The sequence below is a fragment of the Doryrhamphus excisus genome, linkage group LG12 (assembly GCF_037039965.1).
Source record: "Doryrhamphus excisus strain RoL-2023G ecotype Guam linkage group LG12, RoL_Dexc_Guam_v1.1, whole genome shotgun sequence".
Classification (NCBI taxonomy): domain Eukaryota; kingdom Metazoa; phylum Chordata; class Actinopteri; order Syngnathiformes; family Syngnathidae; genus Doryrhamphus; species Doryrhamphus excisus.
The window spans coordinates 10,245,362-10,271,087 of record NC_136368.1 but is presented as its reverse complement, the minus strand read 5'-3'; the positions used below and the strand labels follow the sequence as shown (position 1 = coordinate 10,271,087).

Here is a 25,726-nt window from a genome sequence, read left to right as displayed (position 1 = left end):
TTAGTTAGCTTCTATATTGATAACAATAGTGCCTGGCTTTCATAAGATGACGGCCAGCAGTTCTATGGATAAGCCTGAACATGTGCATTCATATGTGGGTATGCATCTGTAATACTGCCTGTCTTTTGAGATGCATTTGGTATTTTTCATCTGTGTTTGCGTGAATTGATCATGTTGTACAGTGGAAGCCTGCACATTTGTGATTCTGCAAATTCATGGATTTTTGGTAAAAAAAAAAAAAAAAAAAAATCAAATCAAATCTTTGTTTGGTAGTCCGAAACAAAGAAAAATAGATTTGCTCAAGCATGCATATGTTTTAAGTAGTAATAGGCTGCATTCAAACATGAAACAGAATTATTTAGTAATCAATGTTCTTTTGAAAAACCGTGACCAAGTAAAGCTGCAAAATTCCAACTGCAAAGTGGCGAGGGATGACCAAACAGCATAGTTGCAAGTGCCACTTATTATAAGTGATTTTCGGCTTGTTTTTTGTCGTTTTTTTTATCTGCCCCTAGCCTATGTTTTGTTTCATTTGATATGCTTACTACACACGCATATATATAGTAATAATACTTATGCACGTGTACATTATACTTACATACACAGTTCTTACACACAACCGTATACCTTTTGTCTTTCAATGCATCAGTATTTCTTCTGGAATGCCTTGTATTTCTATTATATTCCATATTTATTGGGGGGAAAATTTTAAATATGCATAGTTTTGACTAATAATAGTCTACAGTCAACCGCAAAACAACAAGAAACCGCAATATGATTTGTTAAATTAATATATTTGGGGGAAAAAAGCTGATGGAGTGGAGTGAGTAAGAGTAAAGTCGAACTTCATAGGGCTTGAATCTGGTTTGTGTTGTAAGTGAACAGTATAAGGAGGATTTTAATGTGGGGAGAAGCAAGCCATGTGTCAGCAAAATACAATTTTTTTTATGGGTGTCTTAATTACTCACATATTTCTGCCATTTGCTGGTAAGTCTGGAATGAAATCCAGTGAAAGGGGCCTCTTCTTACACCTGAGATCAGATGAATTCCCTGTCATAAATCATTTTTGGTGCAGACACATTAAATTACCATCCTTGTCAATGTCATGTAGGCTGCAGCAATACCATAAGAAATAATGATTTGTTTAGTCAAAGAGTGAAATGACAATTCCAACAGACACAATTGCATGCAATCAAGAAAACCTCTTCTAACCCTGCCATGCTGCCCTCCCTTTTTAACCTCCAACTCATTCTATTGAAATAGTGGGCTCACATGCATTTTTTTTTTGTTCCTCTTTAGAAGACACCGGTCTATCTTTGCTGCAGCTGATTGGGGACCCTCCTCCGAATGAGATCACCAGAGTTTACGGGCCCGACACCACTCCAGGATACCTGTTTGGCCCCGATGCCAACACGGGTCAACTGGCACGTGCCCATTTGCCGAACCCATTCTACCGTGACTTTTCCCTCATCTTCAACTTGAAAGCCACTTCTGACAGAGGCGGTGTGTTATTCTCTGTCACGGACGCCACACAGCAAATCATGTATGTGGGTGTAAAACTGTCACCCGTGATGGGCAGCAATCAGGATGTCATCTTGTACTACACGGAGCCTGATTCAGAGACATCATACGAGGCGGCCAGGTTCATTGTACCCTCTTTGAGGGACACCTGGACCCGGTTTGCCATTGCAGTGAAGGATGACAAGGTGATGTTGTACCTCAACTGTGATATCGATCCTCAAGTTATGCGCATCGAAAGGTCCCCTGATGAGATGGAGCTGGAAGCTGGCGCTGGGGTCTTTGTCGGACAGGCTGGAGGAACGAATCCAGACAAGTTTCTGGTATGTATGAAAACTGTAGCTGTTGTGTGCAAAACACATGCTGAGATCGTGCGCTTTACAAAAATAAAAAAAAATTGTCATGAGTTCACAGCAATTCTTAATTCTTTCAGAGTAGAGGAAGCACAAATCCCAAATCCCATTTTTTTGGGAACCAGCATCAACATAGCACCTGCTGCTCTGCTGCTGGTTTATTTTCATAATCAAGCATGCGAGACATTGCAGCTGAATAGTTTGTATGATTTTATTGCTCAAATTGGTCTGATCTGAACCATAACATGAATGTTGAATTCATCACTCGAGCTTCCCATAAATTGTCTGGCAGTAATTGGAGGATTTTGGCATGGGCAAGGGTTAGTGTCATAACTACAGCGGTACTTTGTTTTTTGTTATTAATTATGTACAAAAACTGATGCATTTTTTACCATAAGAAATAATGGAAATCCAATTAATTTGTCACGGACACCCACATATTTGAAAAAAATATGTCTTTACAGAGAATAATTACAGTTTTACATTAAGAAAAGAGAGCAAAATAATTCTAAATGAGGATTGAAATGCATACATGAATGTCACATTTACCTTTCATTGAAGACTTGTTGGCGAAGATAGAGCAGGGAAGTAGGAGAGGAGATCCAGACCAACAACAACATTAGCGCCAAGATGAAACGTATTGTTGACAAACAGACTTTTGTAACATTCTCATTTGAGTTTTTCAAACAAATGAACTTTACAGGACACTCTTGTACCGTGGAACAGCGGTTTGGGTCCACCTTGGTTAGCGTGTTTTTGGATTAAAGTCAAAGTTTACACCAAAAGTTTTTCCCCCAATGAAAGGAATCAATGAAAAAATAAGGTTACTTTTACCTTCATTGAAGATGTGACTTTTCCTAAAGACACTTTCGTCTTCAACACCACCTTTCTGTTTTGTCATGAGTTATATTTTGAATTCAGTCGTGTTCCTCAACTTCTTTATCAAATGCTGACACCTGCGACTTTATATGGCTCAGTTTTGTGTGACTGAATCACTGTGTTACTGTGTTGAAGAGGAGCGTGTTGATCTGCATAGCTGCCACATTGTGTCTTTGGGAACAGTCCAACAGGTTTACCGTTAAGCAAGTTCACCAAGCTCACGATCTCTTTCCACAGCACTGCACCTGCAGTATATACTGCAGTTGTCACAAGATTTCCTGATGCTGGATATTGATTCATTTTTTGATGCTTATCCTCACGATGGACGCAGGTGGGCTGGAGCCTATCCCAGCTGCCTTCAGGCGAGAGGCAGGGTACACCCTGGCTGGTCGCCAGCCAATCACAGTGCACATATAGACAAACAACCATTTCCACTCACATTCATAACAATGGACAATTTTGGAGTCTTCAATTAACAATTAATTTTTGGAATGTGGGAGGAAGCCGAAGTACTCTGAGCAAACCCATGCATGCACCGGGAGAACATGCAAACTCCGCACAGAGATGCCTGAGGGTGGAATCAAACTCGGGTCTCCTAGCTGTGTGGCCTGCGCACCAACCACTCGTCCGACGTGCAGCCCAGATACTGAATATGAAAACCAAATTTGAACAAGTGTCTAACACTTCCCTAATACATTCAGCTTCTCTGAATGTACTGTGATGTACTATTGAATTTGCTGAAAAATATCTACTTATCTATGCAGTTGCATGAAAACAAGATTGATTGAGATTTCATTACCAAGCATTGGCATTCACCTTGTTCTTGTTTTTATAACAGGGTGTTATCAGTGAACTGAGGGTGGTGGGAGACCCCCGTGCTGCTGAGAGGCATTGTGAAGAGGATGAAGATGATTCAGATATTGTAAGTATCTAATCATCTAATATAGCAAGTTTAAATAACATAGATGTGAGATATGCAACCACGCTGCCATCTGTGTTGGGTCTAGCGGTTGCAAACGGTTAAGGAGGTGAACAGACATCAGTGAAACTATTTTCTTTGGAACGCCTATTAATCAAAATAAAAATTACGAACATTACTTTTTTGGTAAGGAACCAAAAACATTTGTAATGGAGCATTTCTTGCTATATGTGTAGAGTAAAGCAATTACAAGTGAACCTTAAATTTAAAAAAAAACTGTTATTGTTATTCTCAGGCCTCAGGGGAAGGAAGTGCCGATGGAGAAACCAGACCATCGAAACCAGTAACAGAGAAGCACACATGGGTGGTATGGAGTCATTTGTATTTGTTATGGAATGACATTTGATGAGAGAGAGGCCATGTATGAACATGCAGTATCATTTTTACAGTATTGTCATATGTATACTATCCATTAGCATTGAACATCAAAGTTACCATACAGATATGCAGAGCCGCCCTTCCCTACATGCAGAATACAAGAGAACGCTGTGTGTAGGGCCCCACGATCCACAGGGGGCCTGATATTGTGCAAGGGGACACATTCTTGGCAAATGCACGAAGGATGTACATTGCTACCGTGATGCACGGAGTACCAAGGCTAGTTGCCACAAGGATGTACAGCATCATCATCAATCAGTCCCTGGTGGTGTAAGGGTACAGCTGCTGCCTTTTAAAGGAGAGGGTATGTTTTACCACTGTAGTTGATCTCTGGTTACGCTAGCGTACTCAGTGTTAGGGCCCAGGAGGGTATCAAAAGAATTATAGAAATACCCTGTTTATCACGGTTAAGTGGTTCCACACCCGATCGCGAAGATCGCATTTCCACAAAGTAGGATTCCTTATTTATAAATTTTGTATTTTTGTCGTCAGAGCATAGAGAACCTGCTTACAACCTTGTAAATATGTTTTTGTACACAGTATTAGTGGTCTAGACAACACATGACACCCTCTAGTGACATTTACACTCATAATACAAAATACAGAGAAAATAAGGCACATAGGGAATAAATAAGACATAATAGACTCACATGTTTGCATTATGAGAGTTTTTTATTGTTAATTTCTTAACTTCCAGTTTCTGTACAGTACTTCCTGGTTATTGTCTCATCAATATAACATTGCTGACACCTATTGACCAGTGTAGCATATTATTGCAACATCTTAATTTTTATGCTTGGAAATGCTTACTATAAGCAAAAAAAAAGTAACATATACAAAAATGGGCATTTTTTTTTTCTAATATGAGGACTTATTCAACCAGAAAACAGCGATGATTTATTTATGTATTTTTGAAAAACCAAGAGAGTGAAAACGCAAAATTTAAAGCATCTCTATAAATTTTATAGAGATATGCCAGGCCCAGTTGAAAAGTGAGACGTGATTCACCTCGAAAGAGACACTGCAAATTGTTTAAATTTGATACACTAACAACCATATTCCATGATAAAGGATTTCTCTGTTTATTCCTTTATATTTTTTCCAGCTGGATTTTGTCATTTGGTCTCCCTGTCCCTGCTTTATGTCTCTTTCACATTGGCGCACAATCAGAATCCACAAACACCCACTTAAGTCGTCCCACCCCCCTCGCACCACAACTGAGTTTGCTCCTGATTAAGAACAGAAAGCCGAGTGCAGACCTAATGGGCAGGTCCACATTGCAACAACTCCTTGTCTGGACATTAAGAATTCTGCACTGATGCCCTGTCACTTTTACAAGTGGGTTTCTTCCATCTGTTCAATCGGTGTATTAGCATTATAATAAGAGAAGTGGTGCTGAAGACGACAGCTGGTACCTAGTGTTTACCTGCGAATGTTTTCCCATGTGATGTCTGTTCACAGGTAGCACAACTTACATAGTCAATGTGCAGCACAAGACAAGCCTGGGCAAAGAAGAGAGGGTAGATGTGAGACTTTCCATTATGTCATTCAGGAATTTGTAAAAACGGGATGTAAAGATGCTCAGGAAATCCTTAACAAAGAAGACGTACTATGTTATCAGCTTGTTTTTGTCTGTAGCAACCCAGACATTCACCAGGGTAATTAACATTTGCTACATTTTAGCTGTTGTTAATAATTATAATGATCTCAATCGCAAACTACCTGTGGCAGCTGGGCTTGTACTTTCACATCCAGAAAAAGTGCATACCTCCACCAAAGTTGACGAAAGGGTCAATAAATACATTAATTGCCATTCTCCCATGGGCAATACCTCGGAAAAAAGGAATGTACCCGGGATAGCAGCTTTAAGAGCTGCTATTGCAGTCTATTCATCTACTTTTATTCATATCATTCATACATAGTGCTCCGAACTACACAGCATCATGCATCAAGAAAGCTAATATTACATATAAAAAAAATATATATATATATGTGTGTATATATATGTATATACATATATATATGTATATGTATATATACATATATTTTTTTCTATGTAATATTAGCTTACTTGATGCTTTTATATATATATATATATATATATATATATATATATATATATACTATATATATGTATATATACATATTTTTTTCCCAATAAAATTCAGTTTTGCACAAATGTTAAAGCACAATATGATTGATGAAATCATGTTTTTTTTCAGAATTATTTTTCTGAATTGTAGCATTCTGGGTCATTAATGGGCCTGCCTATTGATCTAATACTATACACTGTATAATGTATATTAATGCGAACTCAACCTTGAAAATAATGCAATTCACAAACCACAGTCTAACTTAAGGATATATTTCAGCGCATGTGTATGGAGAGTGTTGGGGCTGAAAATAAATGAAGCATTACTGTACTCAACTAACATGCTATCTTTGGTTCACTACGTAAAAATGCAAATATGATGTTCGAAAATAATAGAAATTGATACATAGAGGTAAAAAAGGTAAAAAAAAATAGGACTCAAGGACTTTCATCACCAAGGAAACTGGATATGTGTTTTTAGAATCTGTAGGTCATGCGGTTCAAATCCATCAACATTGTTAGACAGCTCGGGTCAGCCACCCATCGCCCTCTGTTATGATGAAGATGAGTGAAGATGTTGGGTATTCTCTATCACATTGTTGTTTGTGTCGTCCCTGAAAAGTCAACCATGGCCTGACCAAATTCTTAGCATAGTCATTGCTATGCGACACAGCAGGGGGATTTAGGCTGTCAGAAAAAAATCGAGTTAATTATCAACATGGGCTTCATGTTTTCCGCTTCAGCTGCGCTCCCTTTTACATCCTTCACAGGTGACAATTTGAGGTGTGTCTCAGGTGAAGAATAAGCTTCAGATGCGTGTGTGTTAGGGTGTGTGTGTGTGTTTAGGACAGGGTTATCCATTATTTCCTCCCCTGCCTCCATACTCACACAAAAGAGTTGAAATTACTCCTGCCTCCTCCAGTCTTCAATTACTCCGCTTGCTTGGCAACCCGTATGGTTAAGCGCCCTTTTACTCTTTTTTTTGTTGAAAACTGATAATAAACAGCGTTATTTTGGCAGTTTGCTTTTATGACATCTTTTGGAAACTGGTCTCAAGGTTGAGGTTTGAGAAAATAATGGTATTATTGTTCCTGTTTTAACCTGAAAGATGCACACTTTTAGAAAGGGGGCTGTTGTCCTGGTGTGCATACTTTAGCATCTGTTTATGAACCTTTAAAAAAACCACAAATACCAGAATGTCCCAGTTCTTACGTGATTACTGTTGTGTGAAAGAACATACTGTTAGACGAGAAGCGCAGTATACGACTTGAGTTCAAAACTAATGACTGACTGACTACTACCAATGCAACCAATGAGAGAGTTTAGATTACACTCTGTGACTTGGAACGATGAGAATTTGTGTCCATTCATCCATATTCTGTACCGCTTATCCTCACAAGGGCATCCTGGAGCCGAACCAGCTGTTTTTGGGCAAAAAACTAATATGCGATATATGGGCCAATAACCAACATATGGATATATGAAATAAGAGCACTATTATACACAGGTTATACAGCATACTGTACATAAACATAAATTCATATAATACCCAAAATATAATTAAACACAAAGAACCAGAAGACGACTATTTAACACTTAAAAAAATGTGTAACTTATATATGATGTGTTTATAAAAGGCTTATTCACAAAAACTGCATACAAATCATTTAATTTAAATGTTACACATTTTGTTAATAACATTTTTGAGGGTGGCGTATAATTTTATATTAAACATCATTGCTTTACGGTAATTTAATGTAAGTAATACAGCAACATTATCTGTTATAGTTTACAGATGTACACTATATTGTATACTATAATATGCTACTTCACTGATGTTATTTTTCACAGTGTTGGGAAGAGTTGGGTTACACGTGTTTGTGTCAGGAAACATTCGTACTCTGTGATCTTTTGGGGATTGTTTGGGTTTAATGTTAGCTTGCACATTTTCCCATGACCTCTAATGGGGTCAACTGAGCGCAAAGATGAAACATTTCATGGTAAAGGTCACAAATGGACCGGAAGAGACAATATCTACTGTAGATGTACAGTTTTAGTTCCAGTGTGTCTACTAAATGTTATTTATCATGTCTAATAAACATGATTGTGATGTGTTGCTTTTTTTTTTAACAGGAGACAGCTCCGCCATCTTCACGGCCTATTCAGAAGCCCCCGGTTGCTAAGCAAGTTGAGACGTCAACTGCAAGACACACAGGTAAAGTGCTGCCTGTGTATCATTTTAATTTTAAACACTGAAGAGGTTGCTACATCAAAATAGTGATTCTTGCCTTGCTGATTTGATGGCAAATGCTTCTATCTAGTGGAGAGGAGGGTTATTACACAAGGTCAGTTTTATCTAGAATTTTTGTAAATATAAACCACTCTTCTTGTAGTGTGTTCAAGTTGTTTTCATGAAAATCAATATAACGAAAATATATCAGTGGAAGATGTATCAAATGGGCAGTATTTATGTTTTTATGTATTTATTATTATACATATACTGTAAAATTGATATATTTTTATATATATTTATATATCTATTTTTATTTATTTAATAAAGTTGTCTGTCTGTCTGTCTTTTTATTACATTTTATTAACCCTCGAGACATCAAATAACACCCATAAAGTTACTTTTACACTTGTATTACACAATATGGTAGAAATAATAACAGTCAATAAGACATATTAGATATAAGTAAGATATAAAATAGATTTACATGTATCGAGAGAGTATTTTTGTTGTATTTTTTTTTCTGGATAGCATATTTCTTGCAATGACTGTTATTAACTCATTCTATCCCTGCCATTTTTCAAAAGACAACCCCTTCAGTACCAGTCATTTGAGACGATTTTGACTGAATTTTGAAGACATACAGAATATTATTATTACTATGAACATATTAACATGTAACCAACCAAAAGAAAAATTAGAATCTCGGCTTAAAACTGTTTTTAAAGCGACATTTAGCAGTGTCATCATCTCTTTTTGCCTCTCATACAAAACGGTATAAAGACATCAAAAGATGTAAGAAGTAGTCTTTTGGATCGGGCACACAAGTTTATAAAAACAAATAAATACATCTTCGGTATTGAATGAGTTAATGCAACATTACTGACCTCTAGTGACCAGTATAGAATACTGCATATTACATCTTTGAATGCGTCTTCTGAATGTCTTATATTTGTATGTTTGCTCTTGTGCTTAAAAATGCATTTAGGTCAAGAATATGCAATATTCTCAACTTGTGTATTGCTACTCACTGACAATTGGATCGTGTTTCATTACAATGGCATAAATCAAGTTGTCTAGAAGAAAGGGTGTACATGTAAATTAGTTGTTATTGTTTTACAGGACCAGTTGGGGCTAAAGGAGAGAAAGGAGACCGAGGGGACAGAGGACAGAAAGGAGACAGAGGTCTAGCGGGGCCAAAAGGAGATGCAGGGTATAGCTCTGCTGTTGGCTCACAAGGTGGAGCCCAAGGACTGAAGGTCTGCAGGATTTTTTTATTTACATTTTTTAATTCTTGATTAAAAATACACAAGGGCTTAAATTTGTATCAAGAAATAACAAGCAAAATCTTTGAAGCAAGTGACACATTTTAAACATGAAACATGCATTTCCTATGTATTTTTTCCCTCTGCAACCTGAACCTTTTAAGTATGAATATATATTTGTGTCTAGTTGAAAGCTGAAAGTTGATCTAAAAAATATCTGGGTGACTCTAGGTGTCTATGAACCCTGTATTATGGATAGAAATGCTATGGAACCTTGATTGGCGTTGAAACGTACTCTAATTAAATCAATTCAATGTATCTGTTCCAGGAAGCCTTAAATGTTAGTGTTTCTCACCTTCTTGTCCATCATCAGTTATTTTGCAGCCATGATCCCATGAGAATGGGAATGTGGAATAACTAGTAATAATAATTAGTTAGCAAAGAACTACAGAGTCAACCATTGATGACATCATAGATGGGCAACTGAGCTGACTTTCAGTTGCTAACATTCGGCTGCTAACACGGACATTTTGTGATACAAATACATTAAATACACAGTTCCACTCATTTAAGTTAATTGTATTGATTGTCTCGAAATGAATAATCAATATATAAAGCTCATTTTAGATATTTGCTAATATATTCTTTCATGATTCAATTTTTAGGGAGAACCAGGGGAAAGAGGTGTAAAGGTGAGTCTACAGATTATTTCTTGATGCAGTGTCGTCAAACTTTTACCTACAGTAAAACTATATCTCACTAAAAGTCAGCGTATTATGAATATTTATCCGATATTCCTGACTATGAAAAAACAATGCTCATTTATTTTTCAGGGCAATGCAGGTTTTGGATACCAAGGAAAGAAGGGTGAGCCCGGCCCTGCTGGACCCCCTGGTCCCCCTGGCCCTCCAGGTCCGGCATCTGAGGTCTCAGCGTGCAAGGAGGGCTCAGATGCTTCCTGTGGGCCTGGTCCTCGAGGCCCACCTGGACCCCAAGGGGCACCCGGTGCCCAAGGACCTCCTGGAGCTGAGGGAGAACCAGTTAGTGTTCTATATATCTTGCAAAGCAAGCTCTCAGCCACAATGTTAGTATTTGCATATATTGAATATATTAATCAACATTTTACGCACTTACACAGGGTGATCCTGGAGAGGATGGCAAGAGGGTGAGTTTTGTGTTAAATATCTAAGCGTGTGTGATGGCGGTAGATGCATACCTACAATCTACACTATGCCTTTGCATGTGCTGTACTGGATTCACTGAAATTTCTTACCTTTCTTAATTCAGGGTGTTGCTGGCCCGCCCGGCTTTCCAGGAACACCTGGTGATGCTGGACCAAAGGGAGAGAAGGTTAGATGCAACACATATTGGGGAAAATAATTTTATGCTGTTATTGGTGTAGCATACAAAGAAATACATTTATTTCTGGGTTGCACATGACATCACAATTCTGCCCCATAAATCGGATGTTATGCTTGCAGGGAGATCGTGGAGAGGGTCAGCCTGGTCTCAGGGGCCCCCCAGGTCCTCCCGGACCCCCAGGACCAGGAGTCAGACCTGTAAGTCAATCTTTGGTGAGCCATGTATACCTTCTGTCTTTTAGGATCATTGATTGGATATAACTGTTTTTGGAATGGCTGTATTTCAGACTTTTGTGGATATGGAGGGCTCAGGATTCCCAGATCTGGAATCTTTTCGGGTAACAATAATTTAATACAACCACAATATGTAAAGGGAAATACATCTGTGTGAAAAATGTTAGTTTATTGGAATTTTTGTCGATGGATGCTTGATTCATATCTTTTGATTTAGGGACTGCCAGGGCTACCGGGCCCACCGGGCCCCCCTGGTCCACCAGGTGTTTCTGGTCTCTCAACTACAGGTACTGGATGGACATCTGGAGCTGTAGGTCCACCAGGAAAAGATGGAGCACCTGGCCAACCTGTAAGTACCAATGTATTCCTCAATTAACATAAATACTGCATGTCAGATAATTGTAGCTTGTTTATCAACTTGGTTATGATGATCGTTCATTCACTTGTGATTTCAATCTCCGGCTTATAGGGCTTGTCTGGTTTACCAGGTGTTGATGGTGCACCAGGAGCCCCTGGTCCTAAGGGGGAAAAGGTAATTTAATACAGATTTACCTTAGTCAGAATATAATTAACTGACCTAGTGAACTAATGGTGAGTCAAGTACTGGCACCTAGGCCTACATTTGAGTTTACCATTCAATTCAACAACCATGCTTAGCCTTTTCCATTATCGTTTAGACAAAAACGGCCTCCATCTACTATCTAATAAAGACAGAATATATTATTTGATTTGATGCAATTGTAGTTAAGTAAATGGTCCGATGATAACAACCTCTAATTAAACCCATTAAAAATATACGTATGGTCCTCCTGTATCACTTCTCTACATCCGTCATCTTTATGTTCAGCACATAAAATATTGTACATCCACAACTGGTGACTATGATTTCATGAGTTTTGTTGTTTTTATGGCTTTCGTATGGTACATAAGACAGCTAATATAGCTCCAGTTAAATTAATAATTTCAGAGTTCTGAGTTAAATGGCTACATCCCAGATGTCCAAAGGATGGTCGATTCTATATGTAAATAATAAAAGGTATTAATACCGAATACAGTCTCATATTATCTATCCTTTCTGTGGCACACTGTGTTGTATTATACCATCGTTATTTTCCTAATCATAAAACACAGTCAGATGTGTACAAGGATCTTTTTTATTCATATTTTGAATTGGGGGAGGGGGGACAAATATAATGGTTTTCTTGATTGTTTGAACTGAAATGAACCGAAATTGCATCCTATATAAATATTATAATGCGCAGCTTGCAAAATACACACACATTTTCTGCTACACGGACAATATTGACAAAGTACAGGAACTTTGGGAGTTCAACAACCGCTCCCTTTCGTGTCTGCAGCCATCCCGTGTGGCTAGCTCCTTGAACGTTTTCTGTTTTGCTTCCAACACACACTTATGGGGCCTAGTTATGCCATGTGAATGAAATGTGAATTATGTATATGTTGACATCCAAAATAATGTGGTGTCCAATCGTCATGATTGTTATGAGTGTAAGGTTTTATTTGCCACTATTTGCCACTATTTTTTATTAACTTAACATTGTTTTATGATATGGCAGTGATTGAATGTGTCAACTATATATCTTTATTTTGTTCCGGTTTAGGGCGATTCTGGTGATATTGGTGTTTCTGGACCAGCTGGCGTGAAGGTGAAACATCATATCATCAACATATATATATATATATATATATATATATATATATATATATATATATATATATATATATATATATATATATATATATATATATATACAGTAAACCTCGGATATATCGGAACATATATATATATAGATAGATATATAGACACACACACATATATATATAGTTATCTATGTAGTTATATATATGTTTTTTCATCTATTCAACAGGGAGCTCAAGGAGATAATGGTTTACCTGGACGTACAGGGGAGCCTGGATTGGCTGGTTTACCTGGTCCAATGGGACCAGTTGGCCCACCTGGGCCCCCCGGGCCTCCTGGACCAAGCTATCGTGTTGGATTTGTAAGTTCCATAAGCATATATGGTCAAAGTTAGAAGAATCATTGTTTATGTTGTTGTCGTTCGAAGGATGACATGGAAGGATCTGGTGGAATTTTCTCGAATCGGGTTCCTGGTGTGAGAGGACCTGAAGGAATACAGGTAAGGTAGATTTGTTTTCTCTCTGTATGAACAATGTACAGAAATTTTACCAGAGGTCTCTCTTGGTTAACTGCCACACATATACACACGTGCAACGTAGCTAGCTGTTATGCGATTGCTCTGGTACATTTGAATTTGGGGTGCACACCTGCACATGTGTGTGTGTGTGTATTATATATATATTTATATATTTCACAATATTTCATCATAGAAAGCACAGGAAAAAAATCTGTCACTCTATCTGTCTGTTTTTTATAATGTTCGTTGTAAATTGTGAACATTGGAAGATGGTCACAAAGCTGAGATGCAATTTTCTTGAAACATTTCTAACTTCTTTGCATATCTACACGTTTACTCAAAAGAGTATCAAAATACTCTTTTATTTTTCATATGTGGCCCTGTAAAAGTGGATAAAAGTTGTGTTAATTGTGTTAATTGTGTCAAGTAAGTTCATTGAAACAGTCTTGGAGGCTGTATGGGTTAGTTGACTGAGTGCAAAGACAGCATCCCAACACGTTTCTTAAATAGACCGAGGTGACAGGCGATAACGACTAAAGATAACATCCTGACAACAGGCTGACACTAGGCACTTAGGGAGTTTCTCCTTTGTTGTCAGCACCTAAAATTTGGAGAGCCCACCTATTCTGAGCTTCACGGTGATAGGGGACAGAAGTAGGGTAACTGAATATTCAAACAGCTTTGCCATTGTCATCATAATGGATGTTGTTTTTGGTGGAATTGTGGTTTTATTGAGATAATCACAAACTAAATGTGTCTTCTCAGGGTCCACCGGGTCTACCTGGACTTCCTGTAAGTAGCCAAGTAGTTATTGTGGTAATCAGTCATGTGTTATTTTTATATATAATGTGATGTGAGGATAACAGTGGGCACGGATATAATACAGAGATGACAAAATGTCAATGTTTTATTTATATTGTCAAGATGCAGGTATTTTACCACAGTTTTATGATTGTATGAAGTCTCTTGCTTTTTTCTGCATTATATCTGGAATGTCTGAACCTCTGCAGGGTAAACCCGGTTTGCCTGGCCTCCCCGGTCAGAAGGGCAGTGGCGGCCCAGAAGGAAGAGATGGGCAACCGGGATTAGATGGCTTCCCTGGAATTCAGGTCATTAATTCACCATATCCGATGTTCTTGTCCTGTGCGTTTGTTATCAAGCTCCAGCAAACATGTTAAATTAATATACTGCATATACAGGTACAGTGGCATGAAAAAGTGTTCCTGATTTCTTATTTTTTCTGCGTGTTTGTCACATGTAAATGTTTCTGATCATCCAAAAAAATTAAATATTTGTCAGTCACAGCACAACTGAACACAAAATGCTGTTTTCAAATTAAACTTTGGATTATTAAGGAAGAAAAAACCAAACCTTCGTGGGCCTATGTGAAAGCGATTTCTCCCCAGTCTGGAAACTTTAGAAAGTAATTTCTATAGCTCTGGGACTCCAAAGGACCATAGTGAGAGCCATTATCCACATATGGTGAAAAAAAGTTCCAAGACCAAAACCACTGCTGAACAAAAAAACATTAAGGCCTGTCTCGTTGTTGCCAGTAAACATCTTCATGTTTGTGGTCTAACAGGGCAAAAGTTGAACTTTTTGGAAGATGTCTGTCCAATTACATCTGGCATAAAAGTATTTCAGAAAAAGAACGTCACACCAAGAGTAAAATATGGTGGTAGTAGTGTGATGTTCTGGGGCTGTTTTGCTGCTTTAGGATTTGGAAGACTTCACCAAAGCTTCTGCTGTCTAACAAAAAATCCTGAAGGAGAATGTCCGGATATTTGTTTGTGACCTCAAGCTGAAACCTGCTACCTTCTGATACAATGGCAAGTTGTTGATTTTTCAGTCTCGTGTTTCATTCTTAAATTTTCTTTAATTTTCCAGGGAGCAAAGGGTGACAGAGGTGACAAAGGAGAGAGGGTGATTATTATTTCCAGTCAAACTGTTCATGTGTTGATTGTCACCGCAAAGAAATAGAAGTGGTAGAAGATAAGATGGTAATTGTCTAACATCCATATTTTGTTTAAGGGTGAAGCAGGCCGAGATGGATCTGGATTTCCAGGACCGCCAGGCCCACCCGGACCACCTGGACAAATCATCTATCAGCCATCTGAAAATGTAAAAGAAATAAATGAAAATGAAATTGAAAAAAAGATGTCAGATTTTGAGGGAAAAAAATATGTATGTAATTTTTTTATTATATGTACAATAAAGCAATGAAGAAAGGATTTAAAAAATCACTTTTAACGAATACATTTATCACAGTTAATTTGTTCCAGGACCAACCATGATAAGTACTTTTTTGGAAGTAGTATTCCTGATTTTTTTTATTTATAATAAAGGGAGTCTATCTATCTAAATATTATAGTAGTTAGATCATAGACAACTTATTTAGGACCTTCAAAATACATATTTTTAAACAAGCACCCTTTTACACTCTTATTTCCCAAGTTGACATAATAAGACCAAATAAGCCATTTCACACATAAGTGTGCTGTAAATGTGTTCCGATGGTAGGGGAACTGAGCGTGGGGCAGACAGGAAGTGAGGCCGAAGGTTCAAAATTTAGTTTTAGCTTGCGTGGGTTAAGACTGTGGCAGTAGTCCATGTTAGGAATTACTGTGCCTGTTGTCAGATAATTGAAACTTGCAATAAAAGCCTGTTGTTTGGGCAAGCAAGTCTGGTGCTACTGACGCTGACACCATAGTGACCGATATAGAATACTGGTTTCATCAATGTCTTGTCTTTATGTCTTTGTGTCTTTTGAATGCTTTATATTGGTATTTTAGTTCAATTAGCCATTTTTATACTTGTTGATGCTTAAATGCTTAATTTAGACAAAAGTTACTTAGATGTGCACGTTCTTTGTTTACTAATAGGCCGTATTCAACCACAAAACTTTTTTTTATTTTGCATTTCTTTTCTCTTGTCTTGTCTTGTCTTACAATTACTCTGTTTATATCATTACAGTTTGATGGTGTTGTTGGCAGTATTGGGCCTCAGGTATGTATTCAATAAAGTAGGTTAATAGAAGATATACTGTATATTGTACTAAATCAGTCTAAATGTTGGCATTGGGTTTTGATTGTAATTGCTACCTCACATTTTTTGCTGAATAGCACGCTTGACTCAGCAGTGTTCTTCATAATGTTTGAGTTTTTTGGACGAGGTAACATAAAGTCAACTAGAAAGTCTACTCCATTAATGTGTGTGTTTTCTACAAAGGGAGGACCCGGGATGCCTGGCCAAGCTGGATTCCCTGTAAGTCCATTTGTTTCAGAGAGGTGACACACAGTCTGATGTGATTCCGTATTGTACTTGTCACTGGTGTACCCAGCATGCCTTGCGGGTACTTTCTCAGTTCGTTACATGTCGTCAACAAATGTCCTATGCTGTCCATGTTTGTTTGCACCGTTCAAGAGCGCCTTCTGCAAGCTGAGATGTCTCTGACTATGCAGAGTTACGATGCCAACCATTGGACGGAGTTGTTGATGGCTTAACACATTGTATGATGGCCACGCCATTCCTTGAACTTGAATGCAATTGCTTTTTTTCCTTTGTCCTGCAGGGTCCTATGGGTCCAAAGGGTGAAAGAGGAGACCCTGGCCCTTCCGGTTATGGCATCAAGGTACAATGAAAATTACTGTGTACAGTATGCACGCCTTGTGTCACCATTCGCAATGGAACTGATCACTCTTGTCTCTGCAGGGTGAGAAAGGTGAGCCAGGTTTAGTAATCGGTCCTGATGGGAGTCCACTGTTTTTGGATGGGCTAACAGGTTTGAAAGTGAGTATTGCTTTAATTGTCTGCATTCTTTCTAAATATATTGCCTCCTCATGTTTGCTTATGCTTCTATTGTGCATGTAGGGAGACAGAGGCTCTCCTGGGCCCGTCGGACCACCTGTAAGCATTACTCATTTGGTATTGTATTGTTAGTCAGATATTGTCAGTCAGATAATGAACTTGATGTGTTAACACTTATTTTTCAAAAGTTAACTGTAATGTGTCATGACTATGTATGATTTTTTTCAATGAAGGGACAATATGGACCTGCTGGATTCAAGGGTGAAATTGGAATGCCGGGAAGACCTGTAAGTAAACATTTGGACTGTCAGGCGCTTGCCATCATTTAAATATATTTCAAATACAATTGAACACATATTACAGTATTTGACCAAAAACACTGCAATAGTGTATTTTGTAATGTTTTTTAATAACATTGATTTGTCTTTTTTTAGGGTCGCCCTGGTGTAAATGGATACAAGGGTGAAAAAGGAGAGCCGGGGGGAGGCTCTGTCTACCCGGTAAAAACACTGAACTTTTACACTGAACTGAGCTGAGGTCTAAAGGTCTAAAAAAGAATATTTTATTCTTAATAGTTTGCTTGTCATGTGGTGTTTTCTTTACTATAAAGTGAGGAATAATTCAGAATCTAATATTTTTTTATCAGGGAGTTACTGGCCCACCGGGACCACCTGGCCCTCCTGGACCCCCGGGGCCCCCCAGTCCCTTTGACCGTTTCAATGTAAGTAACCAAACCATTTAAATGTCATTTATACATCTAAATATGTAACTCTCTTTTGTTCACAGCACTATGATGAAACCTCTAGAAACTATCCAGGTATGACCTATTCCCTATACACTGTTGAACATACATAATTAGGTGAAATGCAATGAGATAAAGTAGTAAAGAGGCCCACTGGTCCAATAAGCAACATTTTTAGTTTTACTCTTAAGAAACTGTCATTCAATAATCCCTCACCACCTCTTGCTTCGAAATTCATGGCTTCACATGATTAATTTGTTTAGAAAAATGTATTGTGCTTTTTCATGGTTAAATGTGGCCGATTATTTGTAAAAATTAATATTTCAGAAATGTCTGCATTTTTTTTGCCTAAATGCATTTTCAAATATAGAAATGGCAAAATTAAATACAATACAAGTATAAGGCATTCAGAAGACGCATTCAAAGACTTGTGAAGTACTATTTTGCACTGGTCACTTGGTGTCAATAATGTGACTATAATGTTAGACACACAAGCACCATACTTGACCCAGGCTTGTTTTGGTCTGTGCTCCACACACACAGATCATTCTAGTTTGTAAAAGTGCTTCTTATCTGTGACCTCATTAGATCGTTTAGGTGTAGCTACTGTTAATGTCAGTGGTATGGTACAATAAGATGGAACTTAAAATAATGCTCTAAAAAATACTCAAAAATAATGCTAAAAATTGGGAAGTAGAACAAATGTTCTTGTCAAAGAGTTACAGTAGATCAAAGAAGGGTTTTTGAGTTTCTGGAGACAAAACGGTTCTTAATTTCATCTTCATCTGGCTACCTCACGCTGAAGGGGTATAAATATCCTCCATTGTCTGAAGATTAATCCGTGTTAATAGATGGGAGTAATGAGCCGAAAGACGTCACAACCACAAAAGAGACGTCTCCATAAGAAAGAGTAATGCCAACGCCTGTTACCTACTGTATGGAACACTGTCTCATGAGGCTGTGTGTATGTCATATTTAACTGCAGCAATTAAAGGAGAAAAGGGGGATCGTGGCGAACATGGACTTCCAGGCCTCCCCGGTAAATCATTACATTTTTCCACATTTAAAATCATAATATGTTCCATATACAGTAGCTGTTGTAAGTGCTCAGTTTACTGCATTTTAACACAATATATATATATATTGCAGGATCAGCCTCTAATTTTGACATTTACACATTCAAGGTGAGCATCTGAAAGTTCCAGAATAAGCGATAAATCTTGTTTTAACACAAACGCAACATTACAGTGGTTCTCAACTGGTTTAACTGCTGGACTCACTAAAAAATTGTGGAAATGTTTCAACTCCAATTTCACACATCTCATATATTTAAATAGAAATGTGCAATTTGGAGAAAATTGTATGTGAATTCTGCAATTTTACACTCGCTGAGCTGATGCCAGACTGAAATACTGTCAGCATGCTAACACTTAGCATGATTACAGTAAGTGTCTATGTTTTTTACCTATGCTAATATGCCAATATTGGCATACTAGGAATGCTAACATATGTATAGCATGATAGCACTTAGTATTTATGTAATTTGTCACTGAATGAATGAAAATTGCATAAACACTAACATACTAACATTAGCATATTAACAATGTTAGCATGCTAACAGCTAGCATCATATAGTTAAGTACCTAATACCTGAGAAAAGGCTTAAAGGGGACCGATTATGCTAATATTTTCACCCTCTGTATTGATTTGTGGACTTCTGTAGAGCAGCAATACACGATAACCAGCCTTTTTAGATTTTCCAGAATCTGCACCTATTCCAGCTGTTATGGCCCGCCTCCAGGCACGCCCACTCTGCTGTGGTTGGTCACACGCTCAAGTGCATTGGTGTTGATAAACGGTATAGGAGTTGATAATAAACGACGATTCATCTTTTCATAATGGTTGCTTTTAACATGCAGCCATATGTGTTGGATGCCAAATCCAATCTGAGACTGGACGCCAACGTGCCAGCCAGTATTAAACAAATTTAATGACCATTAACGGCAGGACTGTCACATTCAACATCTTCATGGGAGTAAACCACAAACAAACAGTTCAGTTGCGAACCACCAGTTGAGAATCACTGCTCTAAACCATGTGAACTTCAAAGTACAAATGTGACAATTGCTCAGAATGCTATTACACAGGCAAAGCTTTTTCTCAACAGAATGACCTAAAAGGAGAGCAAGGAAACCCAGGAGTAAAGGGAGAAAAGGGTGAACCTGGTGGATATTATGACCCTCGTTTTGGAGGAGTTCAAGGTCCACAAGGGCCTCCCGGCAAACCAGGCCTACCAGTGAGTTTTAGAATAAAACATCAGCACATTATCAGCATGTTTGAATTTCATGTTATGGACAACTTGTATTTGATATATTTTGTTAAATGTTTTCTTTGTTTTAGGGTCCAAAAGGAGAGCCTGTTAGGGGTCCCCCTGGACCTCAGGGTCCCCCTGGCCCACCAGGAGTTGGGTACGACGGCCGCCCCGGTCCACCTGGTCCGCCTGGACCACCAGGACCAGCAACATCTCCTTCTCTGCCCGGTGCCTTTTGGCCCAGTCACTGTAAGTAACTTTGATTTAGTGGTTCGCTACTGACGCATTGGATTCTGCATTTTTGGACGAATGGAAACCCCAGTGGTTATAAAGACACACCCTAAACAAGCTGTTTATTTTTAAAGCTGCCAATCTACCAGGACCCCCTGGTCCTCCTGGCCCACCTGGAAATCCTGGACTCTCATCTGCAGTACGTGTCTTTCCTTAGTTTTTGTCAAACGTCTATGAACTGAATATGAAGAATCTGTCTTTGGCAGGGCCCAGTGGTATTGGCAATACCAATCGCTGCTCATTAACTGACACATGATGGTTCAGTACAACTTTGTCAATTTGCTTTCCACAGGTTACAGTTCTAAGGTCCTATGACACAATGATTGCGACTGCCAGACGCCAGGCAGAAGGAAGCCTTATCTACATCATCGACAAAGCCGACCTCTATTTAAGAGTCCGTGATGGACTGCGACAAGTCATGGTATGGTTCTTTTGATTCTTCACCCTCTTGCCAAATGGTCTTCTGAATGTCTTCATATCTAGAATTCTATTTTATTCACAGCTTGGAGACTACAGGCCCTTCTTTAGAGAGCTGGTGAGTTTAACGCCACAGAAGAAGGAAAGGTGGAGTTTTTCCATTTCTTGAAATGTACTGATCCTTGTTTGAAATTTTGCTTCAAAGGAAAATGAGGTCGCAGAGGTCAAGCCTCCCCCTGTGGTCTTGTACCCCCAGTCCCATGACCAGTCTCAGAACAACGGAGCTGGCCATTACTCTCAGAGTGTCTCCACTGTCCAACCCATTGAGCCACCATCACACCCGCATGTCGACCACAGATTCCCTTACCAGAGGCACTCGGGTGAGACAGACAGCAGACTGGCTACAGAACATGTTCAGAACAAGCATCCGGTCACTCCTCAGCGAAAACCTAGCCATCCTGCACTGCAACCAGCTGTGCATGTGGACAAGTCAGGATCAGGGGTAAGTGGAGGGGGACGACCAGAAATGTAAATGTAAGAATTTAATTAATTTGATCTTGTGCGCTTTGAGAAAAACTTACATTGTCATCTTTCTTTCTCATCAGCTCCATCTCATTGCCCTGAACACCCCTCAAACTGGAAACATGCGAGGAATTCGAGGGGCAGATTTCTTGTGTTTCCAGCAGGCCCGTGCTGTAGGCCTGAAGGGGACCTTCAGAGCGTTCCTGTCCTCTAAGCTTCAAGACCTCTACACCATTGTCCGCAGGTCGGACAGAGACAACTTCCCTATTGTCAACCTCAAGGTGAGATGTGTCTTTCAAAAAGGTGTATATTTTATTGCCAAGTCTGAGCTGAGCTAGTTCTTTTTCGGAATGGTGCATTCAGGTGCCTCCACAGACACAAGGTGCTGCTGTGTTCAAGGACACTTGGAATTCACTTGGCTTCTCTCATGGAGCAACATTATGCAAAAAGGGAAAATGTCACACGTTTCAGCAGGGGTCTCCAAAGTGTAGCTCAGGAGATATTTAATTGTATTCTAAAAATATATTATAACAAGAATGGGAAAATCAGCATACATTTTACAACAATATAGTCCAAGTATTGTATCATAACAAAAACATTTTATGAGAATAACGTAATATGATGAGGACAAATATAAATATTAATATTTTAAAATATTAAAATTTCAATAAAATGTATGTCACAATATTATGAGAAACATACAAAACATAAGAAAGTTGCAATTTTCAGAAATTAGGTTGGGGAAGAAGTTATAATATTATGGGATGAATCCATGATATTACAAAAGAAAGTGTACAAAGATGATTTAAGGAGAAAGTTGAAATATTGTAAATTGTATATTTCCACCACATACCGACATACTGAGCTTGCTGTGATATCACGATATGACCTCAAGAAGCTTTTATGTTTGCATTACCATGACTTTTATTGCTGTAATCATGTCACTACTAATGTCAACCGATTTACATGCAGGATCAGGTATTGTTTGACAGCTGGGAATCCATCTTTGGTGACAATGCAAGCAAAATGAAGGAGAATGTACCAATTTACTCCTTTGACGGTAGAGATATTCTCAGGGACAGTGCATGGTGAGTCCATTTTGTGTTTTACACTTCTAAAAATGTGTTCTCTTTGATCATTAATTGGTGCACACTGTACCAAACATGTACTAATACCTCCTCTTCTTCATCAGGCCAGACAAAATGGTCTGGCATGGGTCGAGCGACAAAGGCCACAGGCAAACAGACCACTATTGTGAAACATGGCGGGCAGGCGACCGCGCTGTAACCGGTCTGGCATCGTCGCTACAGAGCGCCCACCTCCTGCAGCAACACTCCAGCAGCTGCTCCAGTTCACACATCGTTCTGTGCATTGAAAACGCCTTCACATTGCACTCCAAACAATAAGGATGCCTCCACTTTGTTTTTGCCCAGTTAAGTAGTTTTTAAATATACATCACCAATGTCAATTTCTCATATGATATGCTTTGGCGTCCAATGAATGAACTTGCCCGGTGGCTTTTTGGCCTGGCAGAGGGGCTTTGCTTTGCATGCTTCGTCCCTCCATGAACGCCAAAGAGGATGTGTTGGACAAAGGGGTTCTTTTGTCTCGGGAGAGGGGGCTTTGGCACATAAAAAATACAGTCTTCACAAATTGTATCCATTTAAAAAAAAAAACAAATTATATTACATGTTTTGTCATTTTTGTGTTTATTTGTTTTGCTATCCATTTTTACCTTTTTAAAATTGCTATATCCATGCTTTTTATTTGATGTATTGATCATTTCCACATTTGTTCCAATTTCATTTTACTCGTGGGTGACTATAGGGTACAGCAAAGACTATTTTGAAAAAAAAATATTTATTTTTAAATGAAGATATGCAAGACCAACAAACAAATTAAATGAAAATACAATGTGCCCAAATACCCTCATTTATGTTTTGAATGGTGCCTCACTCTTAAGACCATGCCTACTTTTCACTAAATATGCTCACCTAGTGGCCCACTTCCTGTTTTGATTATAACTATATGCCTTATAGTGTTTTGTTGGGCATAAATGATACCCAGAGGAACATTTTTTAAAAATTCAACCACCAAAATTAAGATTTACTGAGTAGCGGGTGTCCTGGAAGTGATTGATGCTGATTTGTGTTGTGCTATTGCTAAACAAAAAAGTTACAAATATATATTGTTATTACTATTCAATTGATTTTCAGCAACTAACCTGACTTTAGTGCAACTAAACCTGTGGTTTTACATCATAATTTCCATTTTTGTACTGATCCTAAAGGCACTGAATAAAAATTGTTTCAATTTCTTCGTCATTACTACTTGTATGCAGTGAGAAGTATGCTTTGTGTTTTTATTATATAAAGGCAACTTGGTAACGACATATATCAAATTCTTTGTACCGGTTTTATGGTGAGTGAGAAAATGATCTTAATACACATTAACTTCAGAGGACATGAGTACAGCACTCCTTCAATTTGCCTGCGTATATCTAGATTGACGTTCATACAACGACTCTAGGTCTTAAAGTAAAGTGGATATTAAAAGAGAACTGAATTAGGTCACTAGTCATTGGCGGATGCCTATAAAATCCTCTTAAATCTGGACTTTAAAGTTAGTAGGAGTTCTATGATCATATTTGATTAAGAAGATTAATTTGAATTATTCAGAGGTGGCCTAATTTGCTGGATAGGTTAATATGACGTGCCTGTCATCTCCCACATTCAGGTGGTTCCTGGACTCACGTTTGCTCGGAAGGCAAACATGCACAACCATTTTCTTTAAATTAATGCCAGAAAGACTGCTATATACATTATTTATTGCATTCATTGGAGACACCATGTTTCTAAAAACTTTTTTTAAAAAGAACAATAATAAAGTAGTAATAAAACTTCTTTCTCCTTGGGCTTTCCCTTCAGGGGTCGCCACAGCAAGTCAATCTTCTCCATCCAACCCTGTCTTCTGCATCTGTCTCTCTCATACCAACTACCCTCATGTCCTCCTTCACTACATCCATAAACCTCCTCTTTGGTCTTCCTCTATGCCTCCTACCTGGGAGCTCTAAACAGCATCCTTCTACCAATATATTCACTATCTCTCCTCTGGACATGTCCCAACCATCTCAGTCTGGCTTCTCTGACTTTATCTCCGAGGCCTCTAACATGTAATGTCCCCCTGATGTACTCATTCCTGAGCCTATCCATCCTGGTCACTCCTAATGAGAACCTCAGCATCCTCATCTCTGCATATAAAGTAATAATAAAATAATAATCCAAGTAAGTTGTTCCACCGTTTTTATAACCACTGGGTAACCACACGTAAACCGGATTTTGTTTCCATCTAATTAACTAAATCTAAAATCCACTTTGTAAATATGCTGCAGCAAAGTCAAGAAAGGATTTTTTAAAACATCTGATTATGACCTGGGTAACCTGTTAAGTTTTTTATTGGAAGTAGTGAAAGTTTTTAGTTAACAATGTTAACAAGTTAATATGCGGTGGAACCTTGGTTCATGTCATTATTACAGTCCAGAAGAGCCGACTCTAACCAAATCAATTTTTGCCATTAGAATAAATGTAAAGTCAAAAATGTCAACACAAAACACATTTTTATAGTTTTACAATTATAGTGACATGTCATACGAATGCATGCTTACAGACAGTAGAAACGAGATACCCAATTGGGAAATGCTTATTTTTGCATTATTTTGCTTTCATGTCCAGTGAATGTCCAAGGTCAAGAAAAGCAGCCGTTATTGTTAGTTATTACTGACATATTTTGTGTGTTCTGAATGTTCTCGTCATCTTTTTACTCAAGCGTTGGAACTTTTTTAATCTAGTATAAGTCCTCGGCAGTTTAATTCACTGCATAAAATTCAAATGTATTTTTAAGATGACACGCTATTGCCTCATCGTCAAATCAGTATAACTCCTACAGACTAAATAAGGGCCATCTTCACATTCAGCTTAGCGAAAGGCAAAGACACCAAACTTATCCGCAATAATGCAATGAAAATAAGCTAGAAGTTCCTAAAATAAATGTCAGACTCCAATTCCATTAAATCTGCCAATCAAACATGTCAACCAGCAAGCCGACCTTATGACTGCATGGCTTATATTAATTGAGTTGGGGCTGAATGTCACAGCAGTATTATAAGGAAAT

The 25,726-nt window shown here is 38.3% G+C and overlaps 1 protein-coding gene across 3 annotated transcripts in view; it reads left to right on the top strand.

The window, feature by feature from the left end:
• The window catches only part of col18a1a (collagen type XVIII alpha 1 chain a), a 68,569-nt gene extending 44,697 nt beyond the window's left edge, over window positions 1-23,872 (top strand). For all 3 annotated transcript variants that reach the window (XM_058081532.2, XM_058081529.2, XM_078795243.1), the window contains 40 exons: window positions 1,300-1,841; window positions 3,589-3,672; window positions 3,965-4,036; window positions 8,333-8,414; window positions 9,552-9,688; window positions 10,360-10,386; window positions 10,528-10,734; window positions 10,833-10,859; window positions 10,982-11,044; window positions 11,176-11,253; window positions 11,343-11,393; window positions 11,507-11,638; window positions 11,759-11,821; window positions 12,912-12,956; window positions 13,179-13,310; window positions 13,377-13,448; window positions 14,232-14,258; window positions 14,477-14,575; window positions 15,354-15,389; window positions 15,498-15,587; window positions 16,440-16,472; window positions 16,695-16,730; window positions 17,038-17,097; window positions 17,178-17,255; window positions 17,337-17,372; window positions 17,507-17,560; window positions 17,708-17,773; window positions 17,920-17,994; window positions 18,060-18,090; window positions 19,001-19,054; window positions 19,165-19,199; window positions 20,183-20,311; window positions 20,416-20,575; window positions 20,692-20,756; window positions 20,910-21,038; window positions 21,120-21,152; window positions 21,240-21,536; window positions 21,640-21,837; window positions 22,529-22,644; window positions 22,749-23,872. In XM_058081532.2, the coding sequence (XP_057937515.2) occupies window positions 1,300-1,841; window positions 3,589-3,672; window positions 3,965-4,036; window positions 8,333-8,414; window positions 9,552-9,688; window positions 10,360-10,386; window positions 10,528-10,734; window positions 10,833-10,859; window positions 10,982-11,044; window positions 11,176-11,253; window positions 11,343-11,393; window positions 11,507-11,638; window positions 11,759-11,821; window positions 12,912-12,956; window positions 13,179-13,310; window positions 13,377-13,448; window positions 14,232-14,258; window positions 14,477-14,575; window positions 15,354-15,389; window positions 15,498-15,587; window positions 16,440-16,472; window positions 16,695-16,730; window positions 17,038-17,097; window positions 17,178-17,255; window positions 17,337-17,372; window positions 17,507-17,560; window positions 17,708-17,773; window positions 17,920-17,994; window positions 18,060-18,090; window positions 19,001-19,054; window positions 19,165-19,199; window positions 20,183-20,311; window positions 20,416-20,575; window positions 20,692-20,756; window positions 20,910-21,038; window positions 21,120-21,152; window positions 21,240-21,536; window positions 21,640-21,837; window positions 22,529-22,644; window positions 22,749-22,962 (3,965 nt within the window). In that variant the 3' untranslated portion in view covers window positions 22,963-23,872. The remainder of the gene's footprint in view (window positions 1-1,299; window positions 1,842-3,588; window positions 3,673-3,964; window positions 4,037-8,332; window positions 8,415-9,551; window positions 9,689-10,359; window positions 10,387-10,527; window positions 10,735-10,832; window positions 10,860-10,981; window positions 11,045-11,175; window positions 11,254-11,342; window positions 11,394-11,506; window positions 11,639-11,758; window positions 11,822-12,911; window positions 12,957-13,178; window positions 13,311-13,376; window positions 13,449-14,231; window positions 14,259-14,476; window positions 14,576-15,353; window positions 15,390-15,497; window positions 15,588-16,439; window positions 16,473-16,694; window positions 16,731-17,037; window positions 17,098-17,177; window positions 17,256-17,336; window positions 17,373-17,506; window positions 17,561-17,707; window positions 17,774-17,919; window positions 17,995-18,059; window positions 18,091-19,000; window positions 19,055-19,164; window positions 19,200-20,182; window positions 20,312-20,415; window positions 20,576-20,691; window positions 20,757-20,909; window positions 21,039-21,119; window positions 21,153-21,239; window positions 21,537-21,639; window positions 21,838-22,528; window positions 22,645-22,748) is intronic.
• Window positions 23,873-25,726: the final 1,854 nt, after the last annotated feature.